The 16942-nt window shown below is 41.3% G+C and overlaps 3 protein-coding genes across 5 annotated transcripts in view; all 3 read left to right on the top strand.

Annotated features, from left to right (window-relative positions):
• Positions 1-104: 104 nt before the first annotated feature.
• Positions 105-2984, top strand: trim107 (tripartite motif containing 107). Of its 2 annotated transcripts, XM_062398229.1 has the most exons (3): positions 120-218; positions 459-513; positions 1068-2984. In XM_062398229.1, the coding sequence occupies exon 3, from the start codon at positions 1080-1082 to the stop codon at positions 2640-2642; it is 1563 nt and encodes a 520-aa protein (XP_062254213.1). In that variant the 5' UTR covers positions 120-218; positions 459-513; positions 1068-1079; the 3' UTR covers positions 2643-2984. The 2 variants fall into 2 exon arrangements, with proteins under 2 accessions (XP_062254212.1, XP_062254213.1); XM_062398228.1 differs by lacking the exon at positions 459-513 and having other exon boundaries at positions 105-218.
• Positions 2985-4102: 1118 nt separating this feature from the next.
• Positions 4103-13182, top strand: tpra1 (transmembrane protein, adipocyte asscociated 1). Its single transcript, XM_062398226.1, has 11 exons — positions 4103-4273; positions 5425-5608; positions 5717-5849; positions 6877-6963; positions 7773-7845; positions 7968-8047; positions 8167-8277; positions 8382-8442; positions 9745-9847; positions 10257-10337; positions 11107-13182. Exons 1-11 carry the CDS (start codon positions 4270-4272, stop codon positions 11375-11377), a joined length of 1188 nt encoding a protein of 395 aa, XP_062254210.1. The 5' UTR covers positions 4103-4269; the 3' UTR covers positions 11378-13182.
• Positions 13183-14713: 1531 nt separating this feature from the next.
• The window catches only part of LOC133963064 (MICOS complex subunit mic25a-like), a 55082-nt gene continuing 52853 nt past the window's right edge, over positions 14714-16942 (top strand). Inside the window, exon 1 of one of the 2 annotated variants that reach the window (XM_062398225.1) lies at positions 14714-14931. In XM_062398225.1, the coding sequence (XP_062254209.1) occupies positions 14854-14931 (78 nt within the window). In that variant the 5' untranslated portion in view covers positions 14714-14853. The remainder of the gene's footprint in view (positions 14932-16942) is intronic. The other variant, XM_062398224.1, reaches the window with a different exon arrangement.

Genomic DNA, 16942 nt, shown 5'->3' with positions numbered 1-16942 from the left:
ATACTAGATGATGGAGCAGAGTGAACAAAGGTCTCGTTAACTCCCATAAATGAAGTCAGGCAGTAATGAGGAGTTAAAGTTGCCTGAAGCCCCAGTGGGACTGACTGAGGTCCTGCTGATAAAGACGTTGATGATTTGAATGCGCTCGCCTGCGTCAGTGCGTTGTATTGACTCATCAGACCAGGAAGAGTTGACGAGAGACAGCGCTGTTGTTTCAGGTACGTCTTTGAAGCGCTTTGATGTGTTATTCTTTTCTTTTCATGACGGACAATCTATATTTAGACTTTCGTAAACAATTACGCACCCGCGATTTGCGTGGAATTGTGCGCACGTGTTTACGAATAACAAAGTAAACGTACTGTTTTTACACGGAATCAACGCCACGTTAGATTGAAATAAGATTTGTGTCCTAAAGCAGCAGAGCCAGACTGATAAAGTAAATCTGGTTGATTTAACAGAGATCTCAGTCGCCTCGAGGTCCTGTTGGAAATCCAGGAAAACGAAACTCAACCAGTAAGTAAACAGATGCAGAAATAGGTTTGACCTATAGAGGCTCTGTGCCTGTCATAGCCATTAGAGACGTTTTCCTCATGCAGAATAGAATATTAAGTGAATGCGACCTTGTTCTGGACTGGAAACCCACTTTTTGAAATATGTAGTTTTGGGTGCTACTTTCCGTGCATGCAAATCCAGTACTGTTACCTCATGATGTGCTTTGTGACGCTTGCTGTTGGTGCTTCCTGGTGGAAATGATGCAGAAAAAGTCCTCATTACTGCATGAAGTCATGCAGTACTGCTAACTAATTTTAAAATCAACTTACAGAGGTCGATATTCACATATTCACAAGATGTAAGCTCCTTTGTTTTTTTTACATAATATTTAACCGGACAATATATTGAAAAACAAAGTCCTCTCTACTGTTTTCCTCTTCATTTCCCTTGTCTCAGTTTTTTTCCTTACTGCATGAAGTCATGCAGTAATGAGGAGTTTATTTATATATATATATATATTATTTTATGGTACCATTTAGTCAATATTTCTTACCATGAGTTTTCTTTTCTTCCAGTACCTGGCCCCCATGTCTGTGAGGGAGACTGAAGCAACCCCTCCTAACATGAATCATTTAGAAGCTTTGGAGCTGGAGCTCACCTGCCCCATCTGCTTGCAGCTCTTCTGTGTGCCGGTTTCTCTTCCCTGTGGTCACGTCTACTGCTTTGCTTGCCTCCAGACCATGGGAGAAGGCGTTGACCAACACAGCTGCCCTGAGTGCCAGTCAGCGTATCAGGGAACCACAGCCCTCGTGAAAAGCTTCAAAATGCGCAGCATGGTGGAGACCTACAAAGCCACTGCTGTGAAAATTGGCTCCACTACAAACCCTTCTAACGTCGGCCAGGTAGCAGTCAGGAGTCAGGATACCTCAGATACAGACAAATCAAACACAAAATACCACCAGGACTCCACAAGAGCCGGGGGGAGCCATGATGGCAAGGGGCATGATGGCTTTCAAATCGGGTCTGGATCCACAGGGTGTCCTCTTCCTGTGGACCAAGAACAAAGCAGTGAAAAAGCCAAAATGGAAATGGATGAACCTAAATTCAGACTGGCAATTCAGGTCACAGAGTTGAACCTGAAGCTGGAGATGGCAGAGGGTGTTTTGAAGAAACAGAAGGAGTCGGAGTTAGAAGTGGCCACTGCTAATGCCCACCTGAGGGAGAGAACATCCAAACTGTTAGAGAAGATAAAGGATTTGTCCCAGGGCTATGTTGCAGAGGTGACGCAGATCATTGAGGAGGAGCTGGGTCCAGGTGAGGCCACGTTAGTTGGTCGAGTCAGTCAAGCCTCTGAGCTGGCTAAGCAGCTGAGGCGGGCCATGCTCAGAGCTGAGTCCCTGTTGACTGAAGGAGATGAGTCTGCATTCAATGACGAGCTCCAAGTCCTACAACCGCACATTGTGGAGTTAATGGCCAAACCAGTGGATGAAGAGGAAGACTGTGTGCAGACCAAAGTCAGCCCTGCACGAGTCTGTCCCAAGCTGGAAAACATGAACGCTGAGCTGCGGGAAAGACTCGGAGAGATTCAGCGCTCTCTTCGCAGCACCCTCAACCCTTCAGAGGTGACATTTGACCAGGAAACGGCCCATCCCAACCTCCTTCTCTCAGAGGACTTGAAGACGGTAACTTTCAGCGCTACCAAACAGCCCTACCCCTCCTCCCCTCAGAGGTTCAACAGCTTCTACCAGGTCCTCAGCGCTCAGCGTTTCTCTGAAGGGGACCACAGCTGGGAGGTGGAGCTTGAAGGCTCCCCATGGATCATCGGTGTGTGCTACAGTGGGAAGCTGGCACGCACCGGGCTGCCGTCTGCCCTGGAAAGCAGCCGGAGCTCCTGGTGTCTGATGTGGTTCAACAACCTGCTGACGGCCTTTGAGCAGGGTCACGACGTGCCGCTGAAGAGGACCTCCGTGTCAAGCAAGCTGGAGATCAAGCTGAGCTTCAAGACCCACACGCTGAGCTTCTACAACATCAGCGCCATCAGCGGGAAGACTCATGTGTACACGTTTAAGGCCAACCTGACTGAGCCTGTACACCTGGCATACAGGATGATGTCAGGGCACCCAAAAGCACGTGTCACTGTTTATTCTTAATACATTTCTATTACCTATGCTGTTTACTTCTTAGCAAATGTTCTGCATTGAAGAACAATGTAATAATATTTAAAAATCAAAACTGGAACTTGAATTGTATAATGACGGTTTGATACTTAAGAACTCTTTCCTCGTTCCTCAGATTACTTGTTTCAAATAATTTATAGATTCTGATGGAACCCCTGCTTATTAGGTTGGTTTAGTTTTGTGTGATAATGAAATACAGTGCCTCACATGATTTGTCGAGAAATGTAATTGTTTTGCTAATGCACTCCTAGTGCAATGGCAGGAAGACTGAAATATATTGTGTTTTCTGTCAGACAAATAAATTAATGAAAAGATTTATAAGAAAATTGAGCGTTTTTATAATATATTATCATCATGTTTCTATTATTGCATCCTTGGGAGATGTGACTCATAATAGGCATTTTACATTTCTTAATTTGAACTAATCTAAACGAACTGAAGTAGATCCAGCGTCTGTCTTTTTTTAATACTTTTAAAAATGTACTCAAACATTTTATTGCTAACTAACAGATGAACACGAATTTCACTCTTTCCCATCTGCATGCCTAAGTGTCCTTGGCAAGATACTGAACCCCTAAAATGGCCCCTCATAAATGCTGAGTGTTCTAAAAATGTAAGTCGCTTTGGACAAAAGCGTCAGCTAAATGACATGTAATGTAATGTAATGTAATGTAATGAACGACATGGCTCAGCATCAAAGGATTCATGGTCCATGTATGTCCCCGAACATCGTGATTTAATGGCATGTAATCAAACTTTGACGCCACAGTCACACTGTGACGAAAAATCTAGCTTTGAGTTAATTTGTATCTCCATCTTGTCTCAATTTGAAGTTGATCTGATGTAAGCCCTGGTACAAGCATCTCAACGTAAAAAATTTGGAATATGGCTTAAATGATACACCTGTGTATCGATTTTTGTGAAGATCAGTCAATGTGAACACGTTCCGGGAGTTTTGGAGGGCACCGTTGAGCCATTTTGCGAGGCCCATTGAAAATTCCTCCAGAATACATACATTTTCAACAGTTTCTAACTTTCTGCAAATTTTGTTAAGAATTTAAGCATGTTAAAGACCTCAAGAAGCCAATTCATTTGCCTGATAAATAATTATAAAAATCCTTACAATTTCAATAGGGCCTCACTGTCTGTCAGTGCCTGTCAGTGCTCGGGCCCTAACAAATGAGGAGAAATAAGTCAAATCTGATATGATAAATGAATACATATAATAGCAACTTTAAGGTCTATGGTCTATAGACTTATTTTTCAAAACAGAAATGACAACACATCAAAAAGGTTGTAAACTAAAAGTCAAATGAAACATAAAACATTTATCTAAAGAATATAAAATATAACCCCATGAGACAGCCTCTGAAAGAACACCTACGTCACACGGTAATCTCGCGAGACTTGGCGCGCTTGTCTGGAGCGTGTGTCAGGTGATCCAGGAGAAATGAGTGAACGAAACTATCCGGAACAGCCATGTTTCCTATCGGTGATCGATGTGTCGATCGGTCACAGACCCTGTGAGCATGCGCTGAACTTCTACACTTTCTAGAAACATTTCACGACACGTCGCTGCCGGGAATCTCGGTGCTCCTGAATGGGTAAGATGTTGTCTTGTTTACCAGCCGCGGCTCCGTAACGTCCACTCAGCGTCACTGCACTTGCACTAGTATCACGTTTGTTTTGATGCTAACGTTGAGCCAGTGGCAGCTAATGTTATTTACCGACCCAGGTTTACTGTCAGCAACGCTATCGCTGCTGTGTTTGCCTCCATCGGAAACACGAGAAGGATGTGATTTTAATTTGAAAACATGTCTTCCCGACCACAGCTAGCAAACTGGAAGTAGCATCGTTAGCTAGCATCTGTAAATCCCGAACTGAAAGTGTTTTCAGTCAGCGCGTGAAGGGGTCATGTGTGTAGAGTCATGTGGGATACGTGTAAGTAAATGCTAATGGCGTTGGATTCGTTTTACTGTGTTAACACTACACAGAGCTCGGAAAGCAGCCCGTCCAGTTACATAATGTGTGTCCAGGGGTGGAAGCTGTGACAGGAACCCTCCATGGTTCAACAGTACAATAGTTTAACTCCCCCTGTCTGTTAATGTCTCTGTGCTGTGCTTATATGATCTAGTTTATATTACCCTTTCATTCAGAGAAGAGTAGACCTGAATGATGTTCTGTTCTCAAACCCTACTTCAGGAGCTAAGCATTGATGGGATCCATGATGTTTACTAGTGTTAAAGTGAGAGGATTTGAACATAACACATTTATCCTTTTTGCAGCAAACTATTGATCAGGCTTTAATGATTGTCTTCTCTGATGTAGCTGTGTGGATGTCACAACAATCCTGTATTCACCTAAATGAGAAAACCCTTCCTTGTTGAAATATCATAACTATATGTTTATTAGTATAACTCTTCCCCCAATCAAAGCTGCAAAGTGCATAGAAAATTTAAAGTAACCTGCATAAAATTTAACTTGAACTTGAAAACAAATAAAAACTTTGAAATTACATAGAATTTTGTAAAAATCAGGGACTGTGGTTGGATAAAACTACATTAAAACTTGGATTTAAATAAGAAACTGGCAGTCAGTGCCATATATCCTCAGGCAGGGTGTTCCAGAGTCTCTGAGCTCTTTATTTCAAAAGCCTTGCCCTCCTCAGTCTTAGACTTGTGTGAAGTAAAATGACTGCCCCAGCTGCTGTGAAGAATCCCTTCCAATGAATATCTGATTTTTTATTTTCCCTCAGTCTCCGACACCATGCTAGCCACAGTGGCAGCTGTGGTTAGGTTTGCTCAATACAATGGGAGTGTCACGCCCACACCCTTTGAGAACACTTCATCATTCCCCACCTTGAGACCCGCTCCTGAAGAGAACATCACCAAGCCCCACAAATGTCTGCAAGTTCTGTACGAGGACATCGGGGACTCCAGGTAACCAGAGGAGTAATATACTGAAATGGGAATTGTTCAGTAAAACCTGAATGCATCAAAAAGTCTACACAACACTGTCTGCCCCTGACGCTCCTCTCTCTGTCTTAGGGTTCGGTTCTGGGACATTTTACTGCTGGTGCCTAATGTGGCCTTCTTTGTCTTCCTGATATGGAAGCTGCCGTCGGCCAGGGCAAAGATTCGACTCACCTCTAGCCCCATCTTTGTCACCTTTTACCTGCTGGTAGGATACAAACTACACAAACACCAATATACAGTATTCAGAGTAACGAGATAAGATATGACTTTAGTGGTACCATGCCGGAAATTGTTACAGCAGCAGATAGTAAAAAAGAAGGAGAGAAGAAAACGTGAAAGTACAAAATGCAATAGAATAACATCTATAGATATGACTTTTTTTGAGAATATGTACACAATATGTACCTTTCACTACAGACACAAATATTATTATTAGAGAAATGTAATTGAGCGAAGTGCAGTGGTACAGGATGATTGCATCAGGATATATATACTGTATTTGTGCATGATGTATAAGGAGATATTGAAATAAACATGTGCAAACTTTGACTGCTATAAGTATGTAGGCAATATGAATATTATTATAAAATGCTCTTTGTTATATAATTTCACTGTAGTAAAATAAATACTATATTGAGTATGTACAAATTCACTATAGTGTACAATCTTATTGAGGAATGCATGTAAAAGAGGCATAATATCATTGGTATTTTTGATTCAGTTCAAGATATAGAATCAAACTTGAAATTGTGCACACACCAGTGATTGTGTATATTCTTTTCTATGAAATGGCAAAACGAAACTCAGAGGAAATGGGGACTTCCCATAAAAAATTCTTTGTGGTAATTCAGTTGTTAGTGACTTTAACTTTCAGTTTTGTCTAACATCAAAGACAAATGAACCATGTACTGAAAAGATTCTTTATTTTTGCTGCTCTGCTGTATAATCTGTTCTTTCTCAGTAAACTGTGTCTATGGTTTCCAAAATGCACTGCACCTGTCTGCTCATGTTTTCTTTCCTGTGATAACAAACAAAGACTCTAGAGAGGTGGATACCTCAGGTCTGCTGTGACTGGCAACAGAGGAACACTGCTCATTGTTTGTCACCAGTGTAAAACAGTGCATTGTTGCTATCATGTAAACTTGACCTGTGACTCTAATCCAGGACAGGTTATATTGCTTCAGTTGAACACAATAGAGGAAGTCTAACGTGTTGTGTCCTGTGTTTCTTAGGTTTTTGTCGTAGCAGGAGTTGGAATCACCCGGGCCATAGTGTCCATGACCGTCAGTGCATCCAGTGCTGCCACCATCATAGACAAAGTAAGGATGGAAAAGTAAAGTAAACATGTCTTTGGCTATTACAAGTCTGTTCATGTAGGTTAAAAAAGCAAATGGGTGACGACACCACTGCCAAATTTCAAAGCCCAGTATTGGTGCCTGCTCTGTTCAACAGAGAGACACGTCTTTAAGGGTGTTAACAGTTAGTTTGACATCAGTTATGAAGATGAAGTCAAACCTTTTGGTTATACGAGATATGAGAGTGTATATACATAACATATCTGCACTCATCACAAGATGTCCATGTTAACTGCAAACTACAGTGACAGAGATTTTAATTTGTGGGAACATGCAAATGGTGTTTAAACCTAAGCATTCCTTTCTAAGTAATGTTATTTATTAGATGTAAGAACTTGATAGGGTTTCCAATCACATGCTGTCTTTACTGTTCATCTTGTTCATGACGGAATGCAGCATTGCAGCATAAATCCCTCACCCTCGCTGAGGTAGCAGGCACCATCTCCTGTCACAGATGTCTCTTTTATCCAGTGGCCAGAGGGCGTGATATGAGCTGCGGCATGACTTTGCAGAGCTTTTATGTCTAGAAGCAAAAGCATGGCTGACATTCCTCACATACCAGACAGGCCCCTATGAGGGTCACACTGACGGACATAATGTTCCCGCAGAACTCTGTCATGGCTGCGCTGTTGGAAGGAAAAAAAACAAATGTGTAATTTAATAGTCTTTAGTGTAATCTCTTCTGTAAAGTAATGCACATGCACGTGGTGTGTGAAAGCACAGCTTGTTGTCTTTGGCACACTGGATTCTGAACATGTTTGTTGTCTCTGTAGGTGCTGTGGGAAATCACCCGATTCTTCTTGTTGGCTATTGAGCTCAGCGTCGTGATCTTGGGACTCGCTTTCGGTTGGTTTGTTATGCTGGTTTCAGTTCTCATTTATGTTTAAACCTTTGTGGTGTTTCTTGGTAATTTCCAGTACTTCCTTCAGAGAATGATTTTCAAGCCTCTTTCTTTGTGTGGTTATCAGGTCACCTGGAGAGCAATTCCAGCATAAAGCGTGTGCTGGCCATCACTGCTGTGCTCGCTCTGGGCTACTCCATCACACAGGTAACGACATATGATGAGAGATTAAATGATGAAGGATATATGAAGATAACATTACACAAAACATTCTGTATTTATCATTGTCCCATGTATGCATTCAAATGAATAATTATAAAATGTAGGGCACACTAGAGATCCTCTATCCAGACAGTCACCTCTCAGCTGAGGACTTCAACATCTACGGCCACGGAGGACGCCACTTCTGGTTAGCCAGTTCCATCTTCTTCTTCCTGGTCAGTAACCTGTAGCTCTGCAGCATGAGCAAACATATTATATCAAATATCATATTATCAAAATTACTAATGTTTATTTAACAATGTAATGTTTTTCTTTATAGGTGTACTCTTTGATTGTGATCTTGCCTAAAACTCCAATAAGGGAGAGGATATCTCTGCCATGTAAGTTACACATTTCCTAAAGTTGGATCTTAAAAGGTATTTATTATATTGAATATAATGAATGGAAACAAGAATGTACTGTACTCTCTGACATGTTATATATCCCTGTGAGATGTTATACAATACAGACCATAAATATTTGAGCAGTTACACGTTGGTTCTTTAGACTCTTGGTACATTCAATTTGGAAGAAAATAATTAACTTTTTAAAACAGAGATTAGAAAGTGCTTTGAAAGCAAACCAAGAAAAGTAAATATATGAGAAATAACAACCATTAGGATGCAATGTTACAAGGATGCCAGACAACCACATTTAGGTTGATAACAAGGTATTAAATTAATTGAATAAGTATAGAGTATGTCACATCAAAAACTTGAACATATAAAAGCAGTAATATGACAATAAAAGAGGAGAATAAAACAATACAAATCATGACGTCAATAAAAATGGGGTTTAAGAGGTGATTTAAAAGAAGTCAGTGACTCTGCCAGCCTTATCTCATCGGGTAGGCAGGACCAAAGCCAGGGGGTCCTGATGGCAAATGCACGGCCACCTTTAGCTTTCAACCCTGACTTTGGAACAGCCAGCAGGGCTCCACCTGAGGATTTAAAGCTCCATGCAGGCACGTAAGGGGTCAAACCTTCTGTGATGTAGCTTGGGGCCAGTAGAAGCATAAAATCAATTCTAAAACGGATAGGGAGCTAATAGAGAGAAGTGAGGCTCAGGGTGATGTGATGTTGCCTTTTAAGACCAGTGATAGTTCCTCTCTTGATTGTTGTCAAGGAAACAAGACTGCATCCTGGAGAGTATATTTGACCAGCTGTGCAGTCACGCAAGGTCTTTTCTCTTTTTTTCATGCCATTGATTTTCTGCTTATCTCCAACACGTGTGCCTCGTCATGCACATATCTGCTTTTATTTTTAGAAAGTACCTAACAAATTTTTTGGTGCAAACCAACTTTTTATAAGTCTAATTATCTTCTCAAGAGCAACGTTAAACTCTCAGTCAACATAGAGCCACATCTCTGTTCTTTTGTAAATTACTAATATCGAAAGGCACATCTGCCAATAAACCTTTTAGTAACCAGTTAGAATCTTTGTTGCTATGTGTTAAACTATTGAAGGAAGCTGAGACATGGTACTTTCATTTAGGTTCCAATATTCTACTTCACATTGAATGTACATAAGCAGGAAAGCCTGAAGTAAACAAAAAATTTGCTGCCGTTCACATACTTATGGTCTGGACTGTAATTGAAAGCACTTGTTCTCTGTTGTGCATTACACCTTGCTTCCTCTGTTTAGCTAAGAGGAGTTTCTACGTGTATGCTGCCATCCTGTCCTTACTGAACCTGGTCCAGGGCCTGGGCAGCGCTCTGCTCTGTGCTGAAATCATAGAGGGACTCTGGTCAGTATCCTTCTCATGAACATTGTGTGTAGCAGCTTATTTGTTTACAGAACAGTCATCACATAACATGGATATAAAAATAAATTCTGTGTTTGCATGATCCAACTTTTGGGTAAATTGTTCCGCTAATGTCACTGTTGTACGAAGAGTAATGAAAGCTATGTTCTATTTTTCGGATGAGAGCAACTACAGCTTTTGGGGGGGGGGATTATGTGGGGTAATCTTTTAAAACAAATATTGAGGATCTGGAGCTTAGTGGTTGTTTATAAACTTTATTCGTCATTGATTGATATTGAATTTGATGGGATCCATGATGTTTACTAGAGTTCAAGTGAGAGGATATGAACATGAAACATTTATCCTTTTAGCAGCAAACTTTTGATTGGGCTTTTTGTCTTTCCTGATGTAGCTGTGTGGATGTCACCACCTTCCTGTATTTCTCCACATTTGCTCCGCTCATCTATGTCACATTCCTCAAAGGCTTCTTTGGGTAAGTACATAGAAACATACAAAATAAAAACCCTAATTCACCCACTTGATGCAGCACCAGGAACTTGGAGGCTTGCAGAATCAGTGACTTCTTAAAACCTATATTTAAAAATGAAAAACAAAAATGTATTAACTTACCTTATTAATCCTAGTGCACATTTTCATCACCTAGAGGTGTTGGTTTTATTATTTTATTGCTATTGTTTTAATGGTGTATTTTAATGTATTATTACCTCGGCCAAGGAGGTTATGTCATTTAGCCTGTTGGTTGGTTTTTAGCAAGTTTACACAAAAAAAACTGAACTGATTTCCTCTAAACTTAGTGGAAGGATGAATCAGGGAAGAACATATTCATTATGTTCTGGATCCAGATCAGGGGGCGATCCAGGGCCTTTTTTCCCACATTCTTGATCATTGTGTTTTACAACATTTTCACTGTTTTCCCGGAGAATGATAAATGGATCTTGATGAAAAAAATCTGGCACATTCAGGGAACTGATGTTTATTAGTGTGGGAAATTCGATGCAGCTTGTTTGGAGCTAAGGGGACTATTTGACCATGGCAAAGTTATGCACTCCACTGAGTGACATTATAGTTTCTGTATTATTTAACTGATCTTATTTTTGCCTTAGTCCCGTAATGTTTTAATCTTATTCCAACCACGTCAAGCACTTGAACTGTGTTTGAAAAGTGCTTTTATTATTAAAAGTACTATTATCAGTTGAACCTGTTTCTTCCTGCATGTGACCTATTTTTTTCCTCTCCCCCAGCTCAGAACCAAAGATCCTGTTTTCCTACAAGTCGCAGGTAGATGAGCCGGACGAAAGCGACGTCCACCTTCCCCCCACAGTGGCCACAGCTCTTGGTCGTAAGGAGCTGACCGACCAGGGCCTGTTCTACTCCTCTACACAGATCGATGGCTCTGGTCCCGGCAGCTCTCGCATGGTGGGCGCACACCTGGACGATGTGGCCTCTGGACCCTACGGCTCCAGCAGCATTAACAGCATTGAAGCTGACCGCTGGAGACCTATCAATGCGTGAAAGGATGAAGAGGAGCGATGGTTTTCCAGATGGATTTAAATGTTATGCACATGATGTGTGCTTGACAGGGAGCCCCAAAAAAAGCAGAGCAGAGCAAAGTATTTGGACATCAAGGAAAGGCTCTTGTTCTTTCTGTGAGGGCAAGATGAGTTGACAAGTTGACACTTGAGGAGGGACCTTTGCTAAGCATTTACATGGTGGGCTGAGTTAAGCAACTGTTTTTCTAACAGTGTTGCCAGATTGCACTGCTGCTGTAGCTCCACACTCGGAGCCCTGTCCCCGATTGTGGCCCCTGAGAGACTCCATATCGATTGTGTTCCACTGGCTTTTCAGATGTGGGGACTTTCAGACTCATCTCGTCACGTTCTCTGTCATTCCAGTATCTTCGGTGATTTAGCCCCGTTTTAAGCACCCAAGTCTTTCAAATCTATCTAACATTCTGTTGATGGCAACTCGGCATCTGTACATTCCCACTGAAGCCTTTGAATAACAGCATCTCTACTGACTTTGTTTTCTGCTGCCTTGTTCTAGACTTGTGACTCCGTGTTACCGTGCCTCTTTAGCCAGGGCAACAACTCCTGTGTACTTTGTCTTCTGAAATAGGTGCGGTTCATCCTGTTATCATGTGAACCGTGTTAGCGTGATGCGTGTCACGGCAATGTAATGAAGAAATTGGTGTCTCTTAAATGCAGCCGTTGCATTTATTTTAAACACCACAAGTCGTCTGTGAGGCAGAGACAAGAATAATTCTCTAACAAGTTAAATAGCAACTCAGGCATAAGCTCTCTCCTCATGTCTTTGCTTCTTTATTTATTAATTTGGTTTTCCTTAAATTTCCTGCACCTGATTAATCATTCCTTCTACTGAAAGCACATTTGTTCGCGTCATGGTCCTTGAAGTGTCGTCATGTGTGTGATTTAAAAACAAATGTGCAGAAAGCTTCAAATTCCGACCTGTGCTGCTATTGTATCAGCATATCTAATTCAGCTTTCATTGCTGCTTCATAGGACACTGATGCAAAGTTGAGGTTTTATTTTGCTGCTAATCTCTTAAGAGTTTTTATATATGTTATGAAAAGTGGTAAAATTTGACCAAAAAGAAAATATTGCTCTATTTTATAGTATCAAGTGGTGGTATTTAATTTAATAAAATGATTATAATCCTCATTTCTAATGAGCAATAACAGCTCAGGCAGGTAAGTCAGCGATGGATGATAGATAATTTAGACTATGTTGAGGATAAAGTAACTGCACTGTTCCAGGTAATTTTTTTTTGTATGAAATCATACCTGCCATGCGCAGTCTTATTACAGTAACATACTAGATTCTTTTGAAACCACATCACATGTACTCATGCCTACCAAGGAGATATTATGATGTTGGTTTCCCCCTGAAAATACTATTATGTTAGGTGGAATTACTGAATTCAAGCTATATGGGTTCATGGATAATGGCAGAAAATGTAGGATGCATTTATTTTTTCACCATGATAAAGAAAAACTGTTAAGAAGTGATATATTACCAAGTAAATACAGTATTTACCAACCTCTTGACAATACTATATATTCATATTTGAGTGCTGGTGAACACTGCTGTATTACTCAGAGTTGAAAGAGTGATTGGGAAATTAGCTTGCTGTTTTATGATGTGGGCTCACTGGTGTGGATACACAAGATGTTTATGAAATCATTTTTCAGATGACACTTAAATGGCCTTTTTTAATTTAACTGCATTGTATAATATTCAACTCGTATTAATGCAATGTGATGAGCATTGCATGAGCATCAAAATAAAACGTGGACTCTTTCATGTGTTTGTTTTAGGGCGATTGGACATCAAGGGTTGCTTTGGCAATATAACATATTGAAGTGTGGGATAGGACTCCCCCTTGAGGTTACTTGTGGCAACTACACACTAGTTATTTATTTATTTCTGAATCAGAATCGTTTGTCATGTATTATCTTGTTTTTGTTAATGTTATTAATATCCTATGATCCACCCTCCCATATATTAAAATAAACCAAATTTAGCACATAGGTCCAGTCTTATTCCAATAGTCATAAACTGGCTTTGTGGGCCAATAGTCCTGATGGTGGCGCTACAGCAACTGTTTAAAAGTTTGAAAAGTCATAGCAAATTAACAGTAGTAGTGACTCCTGACTTGCCCGGTGAGTCAAAGGTTAAGAGTTTAAACCGTAGGTGATGAACAATAATTCTGCTTCAAGAAAAATGCATTAAAATGCCCGGCCCTGATCCGTCGCTGTTTATATCATAGCAAACGTAAGAAAAAGTTGGAGGTGAAAAAAACTACAATTAAATGAAAAATATACAAATATTGTTTTTTGTATATATAGAAAAATTATGCACAAAAAAGTGTGGGCGTATGCACCGAAAGTGTGCATACGCCCAAATGGCGTATGCCAAAGCTAATTCCGATTTAGAAAACCGAGTGCACGCAAAACCTGAACTCCAAGGAAGTGAAACTTTCTGACACTGACATCGAGGTGTTTGTTATTGAGGTGGAGGTGAAGAGCGACTTTATGGGACAGCAGTGATGTCACTAAAGAGAAAATACACGTATACTCTGCCGCTGCTGCTGTGGATAACACAATGTGTGAGACCAGAAATCGCTGAACCCTCGCTTCATCCTCATCCTTCCATTCGCATGCACACATCGTACAGAACCCCGCACCAGTGTCACGGCAGTATTTATCCATTTAGAGCATAGGACCGATTCCCTCACACCAGTGGATCCTTGCCTCCACTCTGGGATATCATTTGGAAAGTTTCTTTATTTCTTGTAAGTGATCTCCTTTGCGCTCTGCGCGCTCTAAGCTCTCTGCGCCCTCTGAGCGCGCTGGGCGCGCTGTGTGGCTCTGTGCGCGCTTGGTCGCTCTGTGCGCCTGAACGCTCAGTCACGTTCACTGCAGTGAATGATTGATACACGCACAGTATTAGAAGACATTATTAAAACCTGTTAATGACTCAGCTCCGTAACTCCTCGGTTATTAAAATTAAAAGGCTCGTGTGGAACAGATATGTTGTTCGAGCAAAATTGAGCTGTTGGTTTTAATGTAAATGATGAAGTGGATCAATAATCTGGCTTCAGTTCACCACCTCAAACCCCATTTTGTGCGTACGCCACGGTTCTAAATCCGACCCAGGGCTGCTCAGTCAGAACTGTCATCGCTCAGTCAGCATCCACAACTACAACTCCCATCTGCCCTGCGTCCACTCTGATGCACCACGATCAACGATTGGATCTGGAATTATTTCTTTAATTATCGCAGCCAATGAACTTTGAGAACACTGAGGTTGCGCTTTACCGGAGCGTGAGGACCAGTCATAGACTGCGGGGGACCAGCAGTGACTGTGGAGGAGACTCCTGCCGCCCTCACCTCTCCCTGTGTCCCCGTGTGACCTCCGCGCTGAGGAGGCTCTGTCGCTGCCTGGCCGCTTCGCTATCCGGCGGTGAACATGGGAGGAACCGGGAGCCGGAGAGTGTCATTCGGTCTGGACGAGGACGAGAAGGTCACGGTCATCGAGGGGGTGAAGGTAGATCTATACCCGCGCGTGTCGCCCTGCTGTGATGAAGTTTGACTTAGCTTAGCCGCAGCCAGAAGCGCTAATAACGGTGTTAGCTTAGCAGGCTAACGTGTCCAGTGACAGGTCCCGTGTCCTCAGACGACCCCGCGCTCAGACCCCCCTCGTGGGACACGTACCACCGCCTGCAGCCCGGGCAGGTCACCTCAACAGCTTGAGGAATAACAATAAGAACTAACTAAGGATATTGTAGAGGTGACATGATCGCACAGCGTTATAAAGCAGCTGCGCCATCAATATGTGAGTGAATGTGTGTACAGTACACTGTATACTATTATTAATCATGAGTATTGTTATCACTTTACTACTATTGTTTCCTCAACTTATGTTTTTTGAGGATGACAGTGTCGTAATTTTGTTGTGCTTGCACAATGACAATAAAGTTTTTAATATCGTATACCTCCCTCCTCGGAAGAGTAAAGTTATTATTTTTCTTCATATTTAATTCGTACATGACAAAATATTTGTTAATTTCAGATTTGTCGACTCACAATTTGCATTTGTGTTCCACCTGTGAATCTGCACTGTGTATAGTATTAAATGAATACATGAAGTGATCATGTGCGCTTCCAGGTGTGTAGATAGCTGCTCTTCAACTGTTGAATAAGATCACAGAGGTCAGACACAGCTGTGCAGCAGCATATCTGCAGCTGGTTAGCAAGAGAGTGACTTGCTCAAGGGCACATCAGCAAGATGGATGATATCATAGCTTACCTTTGATCTTTCAATCTGGTGTTTACCAAGGCTAAAGAGGGGGCTAGTTCTAAATGTGATAAATAAGAGAATATGGATTATATGTAGATAAATGTATATGTATTTATCTGTTGATTTGTTTGAAATGCCTTCATGTGTATTTATATAGAGAAGTTTATTGTCTGCAGTGTGGTTATGAGTTGGACCTTTCAGGAATAAGGATGTGGTGGAAAATGCCTTTTTTTTTTTATTCTTCATTTGTTTTTGAGACGAGCAGCACTTCTGGTAATGTTGTTTACAGGGCTGTTACAATGACATATATGCTTTCTGGTTCCGACAGACAGCTCATGTTTGAAATGTTAAATGAAACAGCAGAACAAAGTTAGAGTTTGGTGTCTCTGACGTCATCTGTCCCCTCGGTATGATTGTGCAGATATAATTGGAAAATCTCTTTTAGCCCTCTGTCTGAGCCTGCAGGTGGATGCTGGGGCGGTGGAGGGGCTGAGTGAGGCATCGACAAGCAAAAGGAGAGATGGGAAAGCGTGGCAGTTTAAATAGAGAAGCAGACTGAGTGGGTGTTTATGAAGAGGATTGAAGAACGTGAGGCACATCACACGAGTAGAGCAGTGCAAAACGAGTTGACTGATCGAGCTGGCAGGCAGCTGCTTTTGACAAATAAGCATATAGGAATATGTTGGAAGATATACACACAAATTTTCTTCTTTTCTTTTAACTTTATCAGTAAAAAATTGTTGTATTGTTTGTATTTAAGTGTTTTTTTTATGTCTCAGTGACGACAACAGCCAGTGGCTGGAGGCATTATTTGTTTCGCTTGTCCTGTCCGTTCTTCCGTCCCATTCACATGAACGCGATATGTCAAGAATGACTTGATGGGATTTCTTCAAATTTGGTACAATTATTGACTTGAAATCAAGGATGAACTGATCCGATTTTGGTGGTCAAAGGTCAAACGTCAAAGGTCAAGGACATGGTAGCCTCCCACAATATGTTTTTTTTTTCTTGAACATGATATCTTAAGATCAGCTTGAGTGAATATCTTAAAATTTGGTACAAACGTTCACTTGGACTATTGACTGATTTGATTTTGGTGCTTGGTGGTCAAAGGTCAAAGTCATGTCGGCCTCAAAAAACATTTTTGGCCTCTTGAATGTGGTATCTCAAGGCTGCTTGAGGGAATCGTTTCAACTTTTGATCTGTGGCCACTTGGACTAAAATTTTCAGATAAAGTAATTGTGTTTCAGTGGTCAAA

The sequence above is a fragment of the Platichthys flesus genome, chromosome 2, assembly GCF_949316205.1.
Source record: "Platichthys flesus chromosome 2, fPlaFle2.1, whole genome shotgun sequence".
NCBI lineage: Eukaryota > Metazoa > Chordata > Actinopteri > Pleuronectiformes > Pleuronectidae > Platichthys > Platichthys flesus.
The sequence above is the reverse complement of the archived record's forward strand: the minus strand, read 5'-3'. Positions and strand labels throughout refer to the sequence as shown.

Bases quoted from the DNA above. Each gene is read 5' to 3' on its own strand.
- trim107 (XM_062398228.1), top strand. From the start codon at position 1,080: ATGTCTGTGAGGGAGACTGAAGCAACCCCTCCTAACATGAATCATTTA.
- tpra1 (XM_062398226.1), top strand. The intron at 5,609-5,716 runs GTAACCAGAGGA...TCTCTGTCTTAG, and splicing joins GAGGACATCGGGGACTCCAG to GGTTCGGTTCTGGGACATTT. The intron at 8,443-9,744 runs GTAAGTTACACA...TCCTCTGTTTAG, and splicing joins GGAGAGGATATCTCTGCCAT to CTAAGAGGAGTTTCTACGTG.